Source organism: Thalassophryne amazonica, chromosome 23 (genome assembly GCF_902500255.1).
Source record: "Thalassophryne amazonica chromosome 23, fThaAma1.1, whole genome shotgun sequence".
Classification (NCBI taxonomy): domain Eukaryota; kingdom Metazoa; phylum Chordata; class Actinopteri; order Batrachoidiformes; family Batrachoididae; genus Thalassophryne; species Thalassophryne amazonica.
The window spans coordinates 34,739,226-34,758,625 of NC_047125.1; the positions used below are offsets into that span (position 1 = coordinate 34,739,226).

Below are 19,400 nucleotides of genomic sequence, written 5' to 3' on the forward strand. Positions count from 1 at the left end.
GGACATGCAGGTGGTTGGTGAGACAGGGGAAGACACAGAGGACAGGGTGAGATGGAGACAACTGATCTGCTGTGGCGTCCCCTAATGGGAACAGCTGGAAGAAGATATAACACACACACCTCATCAGAGATCTGGGATCCAAAGGTCACCCATGTGCCTGTAAAAAGACAAAAACCTGTCTAAGTTTAGCTTGTACTTGTGTGTGTGTTTATGTTATAAAACTCACCCAGTCCTAAACATGATACCCTCAGTCCAGATTTTCCCAGATTCCTGCAAAACACATCAGTTTGAGAAGACACACAAATCAAACACACAACATTATGTCCTCCAGGCCATCAGGGGGCAGCAATGACCTCCTCAGGGTTACCAGCAGCAAAGATAGGATATATCAAACAACCTCAAACAGGAACATTACATCTAACCTGAGGTCGGGTCTTCAATATAACAAGTCATAACTGAAGACCAGGTGCAGGTACCAGAAGTAGACCGGGGGTCGAGAACCAGGAGAGTTCTGTCAGGTGATGGACGAGACCTGATCTTGATTACAACATGTTTATTATCATGTTAAAACTGGTTTAATTACTTTAAAATAACCCTGTAAACAACTTAAAAACGTTTTTAATCACACCAGAGGTCAATCAAATTCATGTATTAATGGTTTGATCCTGTTTTTGTTTTTAGTCATTTAAATCAAATCTGGTTTAAAGAGGACTGTCACTGGTTAATACGGTAAGTGATGGTAACTGATTAACTCAGCAACCTGGTTCTATTCATTTAGACATACCAGGCCCCGCCCTCAGATTTATTAAGACACAACACCAGGCCCCGCCCTCAGATTTATTAAGACACAACACCAGGCCCCGCCCTCAGAGTTATTAAGACACAACACCAGGCCCCGCCCTCAGAGTTATTAAGACATCACACCAGGCCCCGCCCTCAGAGTTATTAAGACATCACACCAGGCCCCGCCCTCAGATTTATTAAGACACCACACCAGGCCCCGCCCTCAGATTTATTAAGACATCACACCAGGCCCCGCCCTCAGATTTATTAAGACACCACACTAGGCCCCGCCCTCAGATTTATTAAGACATCATACCAGGCCCCGCCCTCAGATTTATTAAGACACCACACCAGGCCCCGCCCTCAGATTTATTAAGACACCACACCAGGCCCGGCCCTCAGATTTATTAAGACATCACACCAGGCCCGGCCCTCAGATTTATTAAGACACCACACCAGGCCCCGCCCTCAGATTTATTAAGACACCACACCATGCCCCGCCCTCAGATTTATTAAGACACCACACCAGGCCCCGCCCTCAGATTTATTAAGACACAACACCAGGCCCCGCCCTCAGATTTATTAAGACATCACACCAGGTCCCGCCCTCATATTTATTAAGACATCACACCAGGCCCCGCCCTCATATTTATTAAGACATCACACCAGGCCCGGCGCTCATATTTATTAAGACACCACACCAGGCCCCGCCCTCAGATTTATTAAGACACAACACCAGGCCCCGCCCTCATATTTATTAAGACATCACACCAGGCCCCGCCCTCATATTTATTAAGACATCACACCAGGCCCCGCCCTCATATTTATTAAGACATCACACCAGGCCCCGCCCTCATATTTATTAAGACATCACACCAGGCCCGGCCCTCAGATTTATTAAGACACCACACCAGGCCCCGCCCTCAGATTTATTAAGACACCACACCATGCCCCGCCCTCAGATTTATTAAGACACAACACCAGGCCCCGCCCTCAGATTTATTAAGACACCACACCATGCCCCGCCCTCAGATTTATTAAGACACCACACCATGCCCCGCCCTCATATTTAGTAAGACACCACACCAGGCCCCGCCCTCAGATTTACTAAGACACCACACATCGTTTCTGCTTCAAACTGACTTTAGAATGATTTAAGAGGTTTTACTTTGTCATCTGATGGTTAATAATCATATTAATCCATTTGATCGCTTTGGGTGAAGAGAGTCCGTCTCAGATGAGCTGCTGTGTTCTGAAATGACGCATGTGCAGTGAAGGCAGGGCGGACTGATTTTTAGGGGGGGCTGTTCGGTCTGTGACACCGGTCAATCTGAGGTGGTCACGTGGGAGGGACTTCTTAAAACCAAAGAATAGGAGTGGAGGTCGACCTTCAGGGGTCGATTTTGTCACGGGGTGAAAGGTTGAGGACATTCATTTCCATCCTGTTTGGACCACCTTTAGCACACAAATGTGGGTGGATCCCAGACTTGCTCTTGCAAGGTCAGCCAAATGTCCATCAATCCGGTGAAGATCAAGGTCACAGGTCAGATTTTCACCACAAGCTGACCTCATCCTTATGGACCCTATACCGAGGGTCCATAAGGATGAGAGAGACAGCGAGACAGCGAGAGAGAGAGAGAGAGACAGCGAGAGAGAGACAGCGAGACAGAGAGAGAGAGACAGACAGCGAGAGAGAGAGAGAGACAGCGAGAGAGAGACAGCAAGAGAGAGAGACAGCGAGAGAGAGAGAGAGACAGCGAGAGAGACAGAGACAGAGAGAGAGAGACAGCGAGAGAGACAGCGAGAGAGAGAGACAGCGAGAGAGACAGCGAGAGAGAGAGAGACAGCGAGAGAGAGAGACAGCGAGAGAGACAGCGAGAGAGAGAGACAGCGAGAGAGACAGAGACAGCGAGAGAGAGAGAGACAGAGACAGCGAGAGACAGAGAGAGAGAGACAGAGACAGAGAGAGAGAGACAGAGAGACAGACAGAGAGAGAGAGAGACAGAGAGAGAGACAGCGAGACAGCGAGAGAGAGACAGCGAGACAGCGAGAGAGAGACAGTGAGAGGGAGACAGCGAGAGGGAGACAGTGAGAGGGAGACAGTGAGGAGACCAGAGACAGGAGCCAGGAGAGCAGGAGAGAGAGAGAGAGACGAGCGAGAGAGAGACAGAGAGAGACAGAGAGAGAGACAGCGAGAGAGAGAGACAGAGACAGAGAGCGAGAGACAGAGAGACAGAGAGAGAGAGAGACAGTGAGAGAGAGAGAGACAGCGAGAGAGAGACAGAGACAGATACAGAGAGAGAGAGACAGAGAGAGAGAGAGGAGAGAGAGAGAGAGAGACAGATACAGAGAGAGAGAGACAGAGAGAGAGAGGAGAGAGAGAGAGAGAGAGAGAGACAGACAGAGACAGAGAGAGAGAGACAGCGAGAGAGAGAGACAGCGAGAGAGAGAGAGACAGCAAGGATCCTGGTCTCTGTCTGTCTCTCTCTGCTGGATCCTGGTTTGGGCATCCAGAGTCACCCTGCCAGACCTGACGCAGGTGTGGTTACAACTCACAATCCTGCAGAGCTGCAGTGTGTGAACTCTGACCACAGACTTGTTTGTGCTTCCACAAAAAGTTCCCCAAAAGGTCATGTTCTTGGTGTCCAATGATATGTGACTAGAATCCAGACCAGGGTGCTGTGAAGGGGTTTGCATGATCCAAAGAGAATGTGGGAGTTGTTCTGGGACCCAACTCTAAAGGCCTCCAGGGACCTGAACTTACTGATGTTTCTTCTCACTCTGAACATTAGGAACACAGCTTCGTGGCCATTCTTTACTGTGCAGGGACCTAAGAATGGGGGTGTGAAGATACTGAGGGTGAATAAGGAGGAGTATGAAGTATCTGCAGCTAGTGGACCACCTGAGCTCGAGCGTCCGTCGACCTGATTACAGAGGAACCAAAGTACAATGTTCCTCCAAAACTACACCTCATTCTGCTGCAGTCCTATAGTCGCTGCACGTGATGCCATGTTCATGAAGATCATAGGAGCTAACAAACAGAAGTCCATAATCAGGGAAACTAGGCAGGATAAAGGTTTTATTTTGGGGGTATTGACACATTCGGTGGATTGTTTAGTAAATTGTGTCTGTAGCATGGACCAAGCAGAGGGTGACCCCTCTGAGTCTTAAGACCTCAACAGAAAAACACAGACCCCAAAGCTGCAAGAAGCCCACAAACAGGCGCACCCTAGACACAAAGAACAATAGCCGCCAGGGGGAACACATGTCCTGAGGTGCCCACTGTCCAGGAGGGGCTCAGAACACAGTCTGGATGTCTCTACTGTCTACTTTATTTAATGTGAAATAAAAATTAACTGGCACATTGTCTGTGGGGATCCATGGGCTCTAGATTGGGTCGTGTTTATAAAATAGGTAGCTGAAATTTTTCTCAACAGTTTGTAGAAGAACTTAGCCATTTTATTTCCCGTTAATTACATACTCTTTTAATGTTAATTTACTGTCTTAATGTATTTATAAATTGTTTAGGTTCTTGTTATAAGATACACACTATTATTATTATTATTATTATTATTTGTCTTTTGTCATTTGATTTTTTAAATGGACCACAATGGAAAAAAGTGTTATCTTCTTGTGTCATCCATGTATTTTTAACGTATTTACAATTATATTATGTACTTAGATTGAACATAGGTACAAAAAATATCACACCCATACTTTTAATATAAAGGTGATTTAGCGCCCCCTGCTGGAATGGCATATGAGTCCAGAATGTAATTATAAACGTCCATTGTTCAGTGTTGTTAGCTAATATCCGTAGTTTCTCCAAAAATATTTGTTCTATCAACTTTCTGTTTTCGCAGCGTTCATCCTTGATCCAAAATACATAAATACCAAACGGCAAATGTCAACTCTCCCCGGTTTCTCTGTGATTGAAGCCACACACACACACACACCACTTGGCTATTATAATATAGAAGAGTGAAGCTCGAACACTGATCAGCGTGAAAATAAATCACTCCATCTGTTTAACGTTCATGTCAAACAAATGACAACAAAACAAGCCTGATCAAAACTCAGCCCATTAGAAACACCCATCATGACCATTCAGCAGTGCGTTATGGGTATCGCACTGTATTTGAAGGTATTTTTACTGTGTTGTGATTATCAGTACTGCCTTTGGAGGTACAGTGGGGCCAAAAAGTATTTAGTCAGTCCCTGATTGTGCAAGTTCTCCTACTTAGGAAGATGAGAGAGGTCTGTAATTTTCATCATAGTTACACTTCAACTATGAGAGACAAAATGAGAAAAAAAAATCCAGGAAATCACATTGTAGGATTTTTAAGGAATTTGTAAATTATGGAAAATAAGTATTTAGTCACCCACAAACAAGCAAGATTTCTGGCTCTCACAGACCTGTAACTTCTTCTTTAAGAAGCTCTTCTGTCCTCCACTGTTACCTGTATTAATGGCACCTGTTTGAACTCATTATCTGTATAAAAGACACCTGTCCACAGCCTCAAACAGTCAGACTCCAAACTCAACCACGGCCAAGACCAAAGAGCTGTTGAAGGACACCAGGAAGAACATTGTAGATGTGCACCAGGCTGGGAAGAGTGAGTCTACAATAGTCAAGCAGGTTGGTGTGAATAAATCAACTGTGGGAGCAATTGTAAGAAAATTGAAGACATACAAGACCATTGATAATCTCCCTTGATCTGGGGCTCCACACAAGATGTCATCCTGTGGGGTCAAAATGATCATGAGAACAGTGAACAAAAATCCCAGAACTACACGGAGGGACCTGATGAATGATCTGCAGAGAGCTGGGACCAAAGTAACAAAGGCTACACACTACGCAGAGAGGGACTCAAATCCTGCAGTGCCAGGCATGTCCCCCTGCTTAAGACAGTACATGTCCAGGCCCGTCTGAAGTTTGCCAGAGAACATATGGATGATCCAGAAGAGGATTGGGAGAATATCATGTGGTCAGATGAAACCAAAATAGAACTTTTTGGTTAAAAACTCAACTCGTCGTGTTTGGAGGAAGAAGAATACTGAGTTGCATCCCAAGAACACCATATCTACTGTGAAGCATGGGGGTGGAAACATCATGCTTTGGGGCTGTTTTTCTGCAAAGGGGACAGGATGACTGATCCATGTTAAGGGAAGAATGAACGTGGCCATGTATCATGAGATTTTAAGCCAAAACCTCCGTCCATCAGTGACAGCATTGAAGATGCAACGTGGCTGGGTCTTCCAGCATGACAATGATCCTAAACACACCGCTCAGGCAAGGAAGGAGTGGCTCCATAAAAAGCATTTAAAGGTCCTGGAGAGGCCGAGCCAGTCTCCAGACCTCAACCCCATAGAAAATTTGGTGAGGGAGTTGAAAGTCCATGTTGCCCAGCGACAGCCCCAAAACATCACTGCTCTAGAGGAGATCTGCATGGAGGAATGGACCAAAATACCAGCTAGTGTGTGCAAACCTGGTGAAGACGTACAGGAAACGTTTGACCTCTGTCATTGCCAACAAAGATTATGTTACAAAGTATTGATATGAACTTTTGTTATTGACAAATACTTATTTTACACCATAATTTACAAATAAATTTGTTAAAAAATCCTAAAATGTCATTTCCTGGATTTTTTTTCTCATTTTGTCTCTCAAAGTTGAAGTGTACCTATGATGAAAATTAATTATTTTTACTGCGTTCTTATAGTAGCACTGGTCTTACCGGTATGGCATGCTGCTTGGTTGCACGATGACATCACACTCCTTCAGGTAGATCTCCAGGCACCATTGCTCCATCAGTTTCCTCGCCGCCTCCAGGATATGTGATGCAAGCAGAGACTCCGCCCTCTCCTTTGCTCCCTTCTTTCTCCCATCTTTGTCTGTTTTCGTAGGATTCCCTCTTTTGGCCTTTGGCTTCTTGTTGAAGCAGTACAGCTCCTCCACTGTGAACTTGCCACCTTTGCTCCCAGCTGCTGTTGGGACAACGGCGGTGCCTGCAGTCACCCGGCCCTCAAACATGTCCGACCCAGAGGCTACAAACAAACAAATGCTAATGTAGCTTTTTTTTTTTTATTTCAAATTTCTTTTGTCCAATAAGCTGGTCTGTGTCATGTGTGAGGTGCCCACAGAAAGGGTGAGGGGGCGTGGCAGCCAACAGCTCCTTTGTATTTAAAGTGACAGCCACCTCCCTTAAAAGGTTTTTGTTTTTTTTATACCACATGTTGAGTGTAAACGGGTAGTTTTTGCTTACAGATTTTTAAATCTGTTGAATTGTATTAACTTTATAAAAAGACAAAAACATTATTAGAAACACTATTAATAAATTATTCACTTTGACAGATTAACAGCATGTAACTATCAAACATCAAAAAGTGCATTTTTGTCTCACAGCAGAAAAAAACTGATATCAAAAGGACTAAAAAAAAGAAAAGAAAAATGTTGAACATTTTCTGTTTGAATTTTCATCAAATGTCTTCCTGTTAAGTGACCATTTATGAAAAATGAAGAAACCAAAATAATTTTATCTCAAATGTTGAGATGTCTGGATAAAAAAGTGAGAAAGACTATTTTGCAAACACAACTGAGATTAAAGTTTTAATGAAAATATATTTTCTTGACATTTCCAAAGTTCCCACTGAAACAAGATTTTTATAAGCCTTTACATCTGGACAGAATTTATGAACAAACTGGAAGTGGGTGGGGCAGGTGATTGTTTGGAGCATTAGCTCCTCCCCCTTCAACTTTTGCACAAACAATTTCAGACCCTTTTGTTCATGACTGCAGCATTCTGGGTAACAGTTTGACATAATGGGAGGAGTCAGCTCATCTCTCTTTATACGCCCCCTTCAGGATGGGGCATGTCATCAAAAACATTTCAATTAGGACAGAATCATAAAAAGTTCATTTTTTACATTTATTTACTGACACTTTATGGATCGTGTGATTGGAAACCTCTGGACCCGACAGAATCCTGGTCCTGAGATCTTTACCTATATAAAATAAAAAGACCAAGAACTGATCCTACCTGGACACGGTCAGCATCCTGCGTCTGTCCAGTGTGAGTGGTTTTGGCTTAATCCAGCACCCCGGGTCCAGATATGCCTGATCCAGGACTCTTTCTCTCTTTTTTAAGTGATGGATGTCCAGGATTAAAACCTGTCAGACCAAACAGATGACAGATATGGCCTCGTGCCTATTTTCAGATTTTATTCCTAATCTCAAATTAGGAGATGACTAATCCAAGAATCAGTTTTTCCAGCAACAGATCAACGACTCAGTCAAGTTCATGTTCTAGTCAAATATGTGGTAAAATATCTCAAATAATATTTATTATTTTACTTATAAATAAGATTCATCATGTGAAATGGGCGGAGCTAAGATAAATTAATGACTTTAATAATGTCGATGAGATCATCCCAGACATGTTTTTAGGTGATGATGTTGAAATGATTAAAGTGTCAACATAATTCACATTTTTAAATCAGTGATATAAAATCAGAATCATTTAAATAAACGCTCTAAGATGTGATGTTACACTGTTAACTGCTGGTGGAGGTCCTGGGTTCAAAGCCCACTGGCCCCATTATCTCTGCAGACCCACGGACCAGGATCCAGTGTAAAATCTGTGCCAAATCAACACGTGGATTTATTATGGATCCGATACACCGCGAAGAGTCTTTGTGTCCAAAAGCTGTTTGGATCTTCATCCTTGGATCTCGTGGACCAGGCTGAGACTGCAGGCTTTGCCTCTGGAGGGATGTGATCCACATGGTGCTGAGGGGTCGTGGGTCCTGGACTGTTGATTCTGTCAGCAGAGCTCTTGGAGTGCTGCTTCTTCAAGGAGCTGGAAGTTGTCAGGTCTCTGCTCTTGGTCTCAGTCTGAACACCCTGTGGTGTCTCCAGCCTCAGGGTCTGCTCAGCGGGCGCTCAGTGACGCCTCAGCGAGGGACGTGTTCAACTCAGATACTGACAGCAGCCACACACGACAGTCCTCCGGTCAATTTGGGCCTTAATGGAACTACTGGTACTGACAGGGTTCCTGATGAGGACTGGATCAGACCCCACTGACCTGATGTCTGTGGTCAAAGTGGTTCAGAGTTAATTTCTGTCATTTCATTTATTCTTATTGTTCTGCGGCTGCAATTTCTGTTGTCTGCCTCTCCATCCACACGAAGCAGGATCAGTGCCAGCGGCTCCGCGCAGGCGTGCTCGCGGCTCCGCGTGGGCGTGCTCACAGAAGTGGCAGCAGGTTTGGATTTTCTCAGCGCCTGCAGTGTTTTTTCAAGCTTACGTAAAAGCAGAAAATAGATGAACCAGCTGTATTTGTCTCTAATCCATCAGATGATCTTATTACACTGATCTAAACTTACATCAGTAACATCTCAACACCAAACGGGAAAACATCAAAGCCACGTGAACATGGGAGGTGTCCTCTGAGTGACCTCAGGCAGCAGAGACACAGCCAACATTAGAGCTCTGCTGAGGACTGAGTGCACAGGTGACACCTCGACCACCAGGAGTCCGTCTGTGATGTCCAGAGGACCAAAGAACAACACCGTCCACCGTACTCTGCAAAAACAGTGCAAGCTGCAGAGGAGGACGCCGACACTGACACCTGGACTTAAAGAGCACTCGCAGAGCTGTGATGTACAAACACACAGATACAGGTTCCTTATTGTCATTGTAAGAGGTACAATGAAAAGTACAGCACAGCCTTTCAGTGCAAATATAAACCTGAGTTAACCACACCCAGAATTAAAGGGGCTGGAGAAGAAAAATAAACAGAAAACTTAACAGAATGAAAAAGGTGTGTCCAGAGTAAAGGAACGCTTTGGTGGGAGCGAGCGGTTAAAAAAAAAAAAACACTGCAGGAAGGGAAGCAACAGGCTGTCTCAGTCAACAAAGGAGAATAGTGTAAAGTATGTGTGTTTACATGCTAATTTCAACTTAAATAACATAACAGGAGCTGAAGACATTAACAGGAGTGACACAGAGAGACACAGAGCAGTGAGTCTCTCTGTGTCACAGTGCAGAAGTTCAGTTACTGAACTATTACATGAAATGTTTTTTAAACTAAATGAAAACAACCAAATGTAGCGCTGTTCCTGACCAGTGTGTCAAAAGACATACAGGCCAGGGAATCCAAACAAAACCACATGAATCTCTTTATTAATAAACCTAAATGACATGTTTTCTCCTACGAGACAGGAGGAGACACAAAATGAATGTATCTCAATTATTGTACGGATATATGTTCTCAGCATTTCGCAGGTGCGGGCGGGACTGAAAAGGCACATCGTGAGAACAGGCGGGAGTATAAGACACATGTTGCAGGTGTGAACGGTAATGGGCCAAAATTCAGCAATGGCAGGCAGGAGCTGGAGAAATTAGCCCCACGCAGAGCTCCAGCCCAGAACACAAAATAATAATAAAATTAATTATAGGTAGAAGCAAAAAAGAGATTACACATAAAAAAGAGAAAAGTATGTACAAAACTGATACTGCAGTGGCAGTGGATATTGCACATTATCAAATACTGCACTCGTTTCAAGTGTGTCATGTGACCTGGCTGTTTGGTTCCAGTGCCATTCAAAGCTCTAAGAGCAGTTTCTCAATCTATTTGTACTTGTTTTAATGTGGTCTACTGATTTTGTCAGTGTGAAACCAGAAGGTTCTGGTTCACTGGGACTGAATCTTCTTGAGAATGATCCTTTCCCACAGTTCTGCGAACCTGTTGTGGGTCCAGTCCAGGTGATCACACTCTGCTTTCCAGACCTTATTTTTACTTTCTGCCAGATCGGAACAACAATGCAGCAAAACTCTACAATTATAACACAGAGAAAGAAACTCTTTACCGCCACCATGAGGGCGGCATCGTTACATCACAGCAACAGGCAACTGGAAAGATGCATGAATTTCTTTATGATGCCCCAGCTGTGGTGACCAAGACCACAGCTGGGGCCTAAAGTAAATATGGTCTTTGAGTTGGTGTTTATCATGTTTCAGTTTTATTTAAAGACACCCTGTAATAATATGAGCATCATTAAAAGTCCATCCACAACATCTCATCATCTGAAGTGACACCTCACCTGTTCAACTCAGGATCCCGGATCAGCTCAGGATCCCACATCAGGGTCATATTAACCAAATTCATTCAGGCGAGAATCTGCTTTTTTCCATTAATCCATCTGTTGAATTAAAAGAGTTAGTTTGTAACTGTTAACAAAAACCAGGACTTGAGTCTGCAGGGGTGCTAACTGGGGATTAGTCTCCGTTAGCACTAACCAGCCCTCACCGTGTGGTTGACTCCGAGCTCGCTCTCAGGATGGGGGTCCACAGTGGTCATCAGGTCTCCGTTCCATCCAATATCAGCTGCTGGTTTTCCCAACGCTGATCTTCTGCACCGTCCCACAGCTCCGAGTTCAGAGAACATTCACCAGACAGACTGCAGGGGGAACCTCTAAAACCTCAGACCCAAGACTACCATCCCATGGGCTACAGCACACCTCTCCACCTGTGGAACAGTCCGTGAATGGACTTTGACTGGTACAGTGACAGGAAATGCCTGTTTTTGGTCTAAGGCTGCTGTTAAGATCCAGTCCCCTGTCTAGTTCAGGTTCCTGAAATCACGCTTGAGGTGTTGTTGCCCCATCTGAAATGGAAACTTTATTGGGATCAGATTTGATGATCATTATGTTCTGCCTTCAAACTTGTGGTAGAACAGCTTGGAACAAGAAGGTCTGGGGTTCAATTCCACTAACAGCCACTTCCTTTCTTGTGGAGTTTGTCCCTCCTGAGTCTGCAGGTTTCCTCTGCCACCGAGCAAGGCGGTGTCTCTACCACTGGAGTTGGACCCTGGACTGTGTCTCACTAGACAAAAACAGGTTAAATGCTGAGGAATGGCAAAGCAGGAAGCTCAGCGGGTTTCGAGTTGGACCAATGTGTAGATTTGGGTTTGACTCTCTGACTGTATGGTCCCAGTCCGCCCAGCTGTACATGGGTACTAGTCTTGTTTGAGATAAGAAACCTGTGATGGACTGGAGTCCTGTCCAGAGGAAGCCATCCTACAGAATACAGGGACCAGCACCAGAACCAACAGTCCCCAGAACCTGGACAGGACTCACTTCTGACATACGACAATAAAGGAGTTAATGTGCCGTCAGCAGAGGGCGCTGTAGCTTTCCTCTGGGTACCTCTGTAACGTTCAGGTTACAATCAGATTTTCAACATTAAAACTGAAACAGGTTGGACTTGGATGGACTTTCAGACCACTTTAATTCCACAATAATGAGAGCAGAAAACAAAACACAGATGAAGACATTAAAGACCAGAACAAAGGCCTCAAGCAGCTCGCGGGCTGTAGTACGGCAGCGCGCGGATGAAAGAGTCCAAGCGGCTGCCGAACAGCTCGCTGTCCAAACTCTGTCCGAGCATGACCACGGGATTCTTCACGATGTACTCCACGTAAAGCTGCAGACACACAAACACACACCCAGACAAACACACACAAAACAAAGAGTAAATCTACGTTTTATAAAGTCCCTCTGTGCGTCTCGCAGCCACTCAGACACTTACGTTGCTGTATATGTGCTGGAGTGTGTCTCTGGCGTTGGACACAGACAGGTCTGTGTTCATGATGAACTTGAGTCCACTGGGCGTCTCGTAGTAATGAAGTCGATACTTGCTGGTCTGGAAGGACAAGAAACCGTCCTTCCTGAAGACAGACAGGCTGCTAAGGATCACAGACAGGTGGATAAACAGGCAAAGACAGAGAGACAGGTGACGTGTCTTAGAGGATACATGTCCAGAGGAGACATCTTACTGACGAAGGATCGAATGGAAAACAGCATCCCGTACATCAGCTTGAACTCCTGCCGGAGACACAAACATGTGGGCGTGTCTCAGAATTCAAACATAAGTCCAGATCCCAACTTTAAACATGTTCCACAAATCCAAAATGATCCATTCCTTTCCTAAACGTTGTGCAGAGCACGTAAATTCTACACACAGTCATACAACGTTGCAGATATTAACGTGAACCAACAAACACATGAAATCACAAAAGTCGTATTAAAACAAATCTGCACCAACTGAGTGGACGCAGGCGAAGTGTTTGTTCTCTCACCTCGTCTTTGGAGATCCCCGCCTGTTTCTTACGGTTCCACTCGTTGTAGTACAGGCAGCTTCCGTTACGGTCAAATATGTACAGGTTATGGACCGTCATCTGGACACACAGGTGTTGATGACATCAGTCAACTGACAGAGGTGGGTGGAGCTTATGTCATATTTAAAAAAAAATGAGACAGAGGTAAACAAGACTTTGTGACCAGATTGTTTTGGAGTCAAGGAGAAGATTTTCCTTTTACAAAAAGATGCCTTATGACATCACAAAGGTCACACTTCATCCTTGATTAACATGGGATAAACATGAGGTCCCCTGGAGGTGCTTCAAAGTGAGACAACATGATGAAGTGTCATTCAAGCTCTTACAGTGGAGAGCACAAGAATCCAGAAGAAACAAAGAAACAAGTACAGTGACCTGTAGTCTCCCAAAGTGACCTGATGTTCTCACCTGCAAGGTTCCTTTTTATATATTAGTCAAGCTGCAGCTTTAACACCTTTTCAAACATGTCCAAAATAACTGATGCTGTCAGCCCAGACTACAAGTAGACATATACTCAATTTGAGTTTCTGAGTTGCCTTGAATGCAGCATTAGCATGACACTTAAAGTAATGAAGATATGAACAAAGCCTGGGACTCACTGTTTTGACAACAAACAAAACTGCAGCAAGTCAGCTTCATCTCATCAGATCTAGCACAGATCTGCGACTTTTTTGGCCAGCGTTCATTTTTTTCACTAACGACAACGTTGTATCGTGGCTAGCTGTCGCTGATGACACTGTATGTCCTACATTCCTCACGCCCCCCCCGAGTTCACCAGTGCAGAATGAACTAAAAAAAAAAAAAAAAAAAACTTGACCTGGCTCCACCTACTCTGACATCATGATCTGGAGGACTGAGAATCTCCACAAACAGCAAAGACGTTTGGGCAAAATGAGAAAATATTTATGATATATTCAAAAGGAGTCTGGTGGTGTAGTCATTTAACCAAAAACATAACGACACAAATATTAAACGAGAGCACCACACTCATAGAGCCCAAACCTCCACCAATGCTGGTTTTCAATTCCACAAATTTTTACCTTGGAAAAAATTTCAAGGTCAAAATCCTGTTAGAAATGACTTTTCATAAACTAAATTAGATGTGATTAAATGTCAGGAGGATGTATTTACTTCATGCACTTAAGTTTTTTTTTTTTTCTGGTGTTGTCAGATTTTTTTCCCCCCAATTTTTTGGTTTCTGAATTCTTTTTCAGGTCATTTTCACACAACATTGGTTATCTTTGCTATGCACAATTTGTCATTGTTTTAGGCACTTGTTTCCAACTGATAACCGTAACACAGACAAACAGGCACAAAATTGTAACCTCCATCAAATTTTGGTGGTGTGGGTAAATCCATAAACAGAAAAATGAGAGTGACTGAGGCACTTTTGACTGAGATATAACACAAAATGTACACCAAATGGGCTTTTCAAATTCTCGTGCTGGTGAATTTTCCATAGGCATGCAAGCAGTGTACTGTTTGTTGTATTTATTGATTTTTTCCAGACAGAAATGTTTGCAAAGCATTTAAAGTTCAAGACAAATTTCCCCTTGGGGACAATAAAGTGTATTGTATCTAAAATAATAATAATAAAAAAGTCCACAGAATCCACAATCTGGATCAGTTCCTTATCAAACTTTGTCAGGTTATAGTTCAAAGATGAGAGTGATCGAGACACATTTGATTAAGATATCATGCAAAATATACAATAAATGGGCTTTTCTATGTTAAATTTAAATGGCCACAAAATCTGTAATCTGGATCAAAACGTTTCCGTGGATAAAGGATACCATCCTATATAACACCCTCATATATAAAAGACATTTGATCTTTTTTGACAGAATAGTGAATTTTTGAAAATTCGCTCAATGTTAAAGATACAGATTTTTTCTACTTTTCCAAGGTTTTTCCTGACTTTGCCTTTTGATCCATGACCTTGCAAATTTGATCAGTTTTTGCCTATCAGGATATGAATCTTCTGTAAAAATTTCATAATGACATATGGAAAATGGGGGATTACAGGCTGTTCACAAACAAACAAACAGCAGCTTGTTTGTTTGTTTGTTTGTTTGTTTGTTTGTTGGGGTTCACCCACGACAACAGAAAAACAAACACATTCACACGTTAAAGTTAATCCGCCTCAAACCTTCATGTTTTGGAGCAAACACGCGGAGAAACATACAAACTCCACATAGAAAGACCACAAGCCAGGCTAAACCTCATTAAACACACATTTAAACAATTACTTACAAAACAAATGAGTGAAAATGAGAATGCAAACGTGAGTTTAATCAAAGAATTTGTGAGCGTGTTTCTGTTTACCTTTGCTTGGTTCCGGACTTTAGGACCCCGCTGCTTGCAGAGGCGTCTGCGTGCGCGCCTGAACGCAACTCTCCAACCCGCATCAAAGTTAACACCGTCTGTTTAACACCTGCAGTGTTAAAATTTTACGTCTTTTACTTCAGACACACACACACAAAAAAATTATATTCGTGCATTAGGTGAGTTTATTTTTGAACTGTTATTCACGGGTATTTGATCTCGCGAGATTTCGCGCAGTTGGAAGTAAAGATGGCGGCAGCAACCTCAATGATGCCGAACTTCGTCCAGCAGTTTTCATCCAAATCTGATCTGATTCCGAACTGGATCAGTCAAGAAGTCAGCACGGGGGTAAGTACCGAGACTGTGGTACCGAAGCGGACCGGGTCTGAGGTGGTTTTGTCCCGGTTGAGTGGTTTATTCTTCAGGCAGAGCCTGAGTGAGACAGCAGTTCTCCACCAGCTAGCAGCGAGCGGCTAATAATATTAGCCGCCAGAAACCGGACCGGACCGGACCGAGTCTCCGAAGAAACCGACTGTTTTCCAGTCTGTGTGTTAACGACGTGAAACAAAACCTCAGTCTGTCCGATAATGGAAGCAGAGGAGTGTGATTAAAAACAGCGCTGAACTTCTTTAAAATCTTCATTCAAATTTAATTCGATTTGAGCTTTTAAAGGAGGAAACTGGTCTGAGGAGTGGGTTTGTGTTTGTTGGCTCTGTCAGACCACCATCATGGCGGTGGAGTACGACGGCGGCGTGGTGATCGGTGCAGACTCTCGGACCACCACCGGGTAAGAACCCATCGCCGAGGTCACACGGACCCGATAACACGGGTGGTACTGAACTAAACGGCACCCGAATCTCTGTTTCATCTGCCACAGAGCCTACATTGCCAACAGAGTGACGGACAAACTGACGCCCATCCATGACCGGATCTTCTGCTGCAGGTCAGGACAACTCGCTGAGACTCACTAACTAGGAACCAGGAACTCTAAGAGCTGAGACCGTGGAGAGATCCTGCTCTGTGGTTCCAGTCACAGCTAACTGTTTCAGTCAAAGGTGTTCAGCCAGTCGGGAGGTAGGAGGTCTCAGGAGTGGGCGGGGCAGGTGGAGAAAGGGAAGGTGGTCTCCGAGATCAGGATTAGAAACCTGTGTCTCAGTCACAGAGTCTTTAGATGTTTGTGTGAAGTTCTCTGGAACCCAAATGTAAACATGAGGGGAACCTGTTCCTGAGCCCGGGACTTCTGCAGTGCTTTCTCAGATCCATCAGTGTACCTTTTTAAAACAGCTTCACTAGGACATTTTCTGCCACCTGACCACTGAATTCCAAAGTCCAGGTTTCCTAGAAACATCATGAAATCTGTGTGTCAGCTCAGATTCTGTTCACTTTAATGTGCTTTTGTGAAACCTGGTCCAGAACCTTTTCTGGGAGCTGTTGTCTGAACTGTGGGTTTTCAGTCCCAGCTGGGTTTTAGCGTTAAAGTGATCTGTGTTTTGGTTTTAGGTCTGGATCTGCTGCGGACACTCAGGCCGTCGCTGACGTGGTTGCCTACCAGCTTGGATTCCACAGGTACAAACCTCGCCGCTGAACTTGACTAACAGCTTCAGGGTTCAATCAGGTGTACAACTACATGATTCATCAATTTATGGTGATAAAATAATCACAGTGTCCTGATACATTGTGATTATCTCAATCGAGTTATGGGGTGCACAAGCACAGGTGAGATGCACAAGAATCTCCTTTTACTGTGTGTACTACTGCATGCAGTGACGTCAGGGGCGGGGATACATGTGGGGAGACATCCGGTTTTCACATGCAGGGACGAGAATGCATCAGGAGTATCCAGAGTAGATGATGGAGTTTGCAAACGCCCTTTTACATGCCATCCTGAGCTGAGTGAGCAGAGCCAAGGTAGCTGGGAGTCCACTGAGATCCAGAAAATAAAATAAAGGACATTTGCCGAGTGGTGCGCCAGGATGGGAGGACTGAGGTCCAAACCGTGTCTACTGTGTTTAGAGGTGTGATTCCATTAACAGGTGTTGTGTCTCACTAATGTGGTGACTGTAAAGAGAAAGAACCACTTCAGGGCAAAGAGTGTAAAATAATCAGAGTGGAGATATTTATCTCACCTTATCACTGTTTTATAATGCTTTCATACTGTGTCATTAGCTGTAATGTGTGTGTGTGTGTGGCTCTGTCCCCACAGCATCGAGCTGGATGAGCCCCCACTGGTGGAGACGGCAGCTAATCTCTTCAAAGCGAGCTGTTACCGTTACCGGGAGGAGCTGACGGCTGGGATCCTGGTGGCTGGGTGGGACCGGAGAAAGGGAGGGCAGGTACCCAAAAACCCACCGCGATCACACCTTTAATTTAACTGAAGTCTGAGTGTGTGTTACCTGACTAACCATGTGAGCTGTCCATCAGGTGTACTGCGTTCCGATTGGTGGCATGATGGTGAGACAGCCGGTGGCGGTGGGTGGCAGCGGCAGCACCTACATCTACGGCTTCATGGACTCAAACTACAAACCGGGTCTGACCAAAGACGAGTGTCTGGAGCTAACTGCTGCAGGTAATGGCTGCAAGGCATGCTGGGAGCTGTAGTTCACTGCTGGCTCCACCTTAAAACAGAAAAATCTGACAAACTGTCTCCTCTTTTTGACTCCTCCCCCATCAGCTCTGTCTCTGGCCATGGAGAGGGATGGCTCCAGTGGGGGCGTGGTCAGACTGGCGTCCATCTCGGAGGAGGGCGTGGAGAGGCGGGTCATCCTGGGTAACCAGCTTCCTCGCTTCTCCACACACTGAGTATTGTTGTTGTGATTAAAGGTTCTGGTTCTGCTCGTGTTCTGTGGTGTCACTGTCTAACCGTCTCAGTAAGAACTGCTGTTTCTGAGAACAAGCAGCAGGTTCATGTTCTCCATCAAATAACCCAATGTTTTACATTTTCAGGAAATATAAATAAATGTCATGTTTTACAAATCTTGACTTTTTTGTTTTGTTTGTTTTTTTACTTTTATTATTTCTGAACCTGCTCCAGAGCCTGGAATAATAAAAATAAAGACCATTTCTCTGCAGGAAACGTTTGTGAAGTGTTGGATCACCCCCTGCTGTCCGGGGCTGGTATTGCAGCTGCTATGAACCCTGAATCTCGAGTCTAAACTCGTATGAAACCCTGATCTGTTTCGATCCTGAACACCAGAGTGTTTCTTTCTGTTAATGAATGTTTAAACAAAAACCTCATGTTAATGAAGTGACGTCATCAGCAACCATCACCATGGATCCACTTTTATCAAACTGGAACTTTCCACCCATGTTCTCGTTCCTCCTCCTGTTTCCTTCTGGCTTGTTGGATCCCAAACTTTAATGAAAAGTACCATGTGGATTCTGACCAGGATTAGGTCCTGGCACCTTTGCCCAGTGTAGTTCCTGGTTCTGTGTGGCTCATATTCCAGTTCTTTGGAAAACCACAACAGTCCCGAGAGCCGAGCCCTGATTAGAGTGGATGAGGTGGGACCCGCCCAGGGTCAGGCCTTGAACGCTTGGAGCCACGTGGACCCACAGTGGGTCTGCAGCAGCCTTCCTGTCTGACCTTTATTGTCCTGGGGTCACCATGGCGATGGCCCACAGGGGAGGGGCCTGTTTCCTGATGCTGCTGCTCGTCTGCACATCCTGGACAGAGTGTCTGACTTCCACAGCAAACACACACTGATCAATGCACGTGTTCATCTATTGATCATGTTTCGTAATAGGAGTGCAGCAGGGGCTGTCGGCGTCCACAAAACCAGACTTTTTAAAGGACTCACGTGGGGTGACGTCCCACAGACATATTAAACAAGTCAGAGGGGACCGACCGGATCCAGGTCAGACTTCATGAGTAGCTGTGAAGGTGACGCCACTCTGAAAGCTGCTTAATAAACAGATAGGGGAGGGGCCCAAAAAGAAGTAGGGGGTAGGACAATATATAAATATAAGAATATATATATCCCTCAGGGAACCCCTCTGTGATGTTTGCAGATGACACCACCATCATTGGACTCATCCAGGTGATGAGGCTGCAGAAAGACAGGAGGTGGAACGGTCGGTCCTCTGGTTTGATCAGAACAACCTGGACCTGAAGCA

General features: G+C 44.6%; 2 protein-coding genes and 1 pseudogene across 2 annotated transcripts; 1 reads left to right on the forward strand and 2 right to left on the reverse strand.

Annotated features, from left to right (window-relative positions):
• Positions 1–11,932, reverse strand: part of LOC117504955 — a 27,164-nt pseudogene extending 15,232 nt beyond the window's left edge.
• Positions 11,933–12,043: 111 nt separating this feature from the next.
• trappc1 (trafficking protein particle complex 1) lies at positions 12,044–15,321 on the reverse strand. The gene is made up of 5 exons (XM_034164446.1): positions 15,288–15,321; positions 12,924–13,022; positions 12,599–12,669; positions 12,374–12,512; positions 12,044–12,268 (listed from the first exon to the last, which is right to left on the reverse strand). Exons 2-5 carry the CDS (start codon positions 13,020–13,022, stop codon positions 12,140–12,142), a joined length of 438 nt encoding a protein of 145 aa, XP_034020337.1. The 5' UTR covers positions 15,288–15,321; the 3' UTR covers positions 12,044–12,139.
• A 181-nt stretch (positions 15,322–15,502) lies between these two features.
• On the forward strand, positions 15,503–18,266 carry psmb6 (proteasome 20S subunit beta 6). The gene is made up of 7 exons (XM_034164445.1): positions 15,503–15,635; positions 16,007–16,074; positions 16,165–16,230; positions 16,788–16,853; positions 17,491–17,620; positions 17,709–17,853; positions 17,959–18,266. The coding sequence occupies exons 1-7, from the start codon at positions 15,537–15,539 to the stop codon at positions 18,084–18,086; spliced, it is 702 nt and encodes a 233-aa protein (XP_034020336.1). The 5' UTR covers positions 15,503–15,536; the 3' UTR covers positions 18,087–18,266.
• The last annotated feature ends 1,134 nt before the right edge of the window (positions 18,267–19,400 follow it).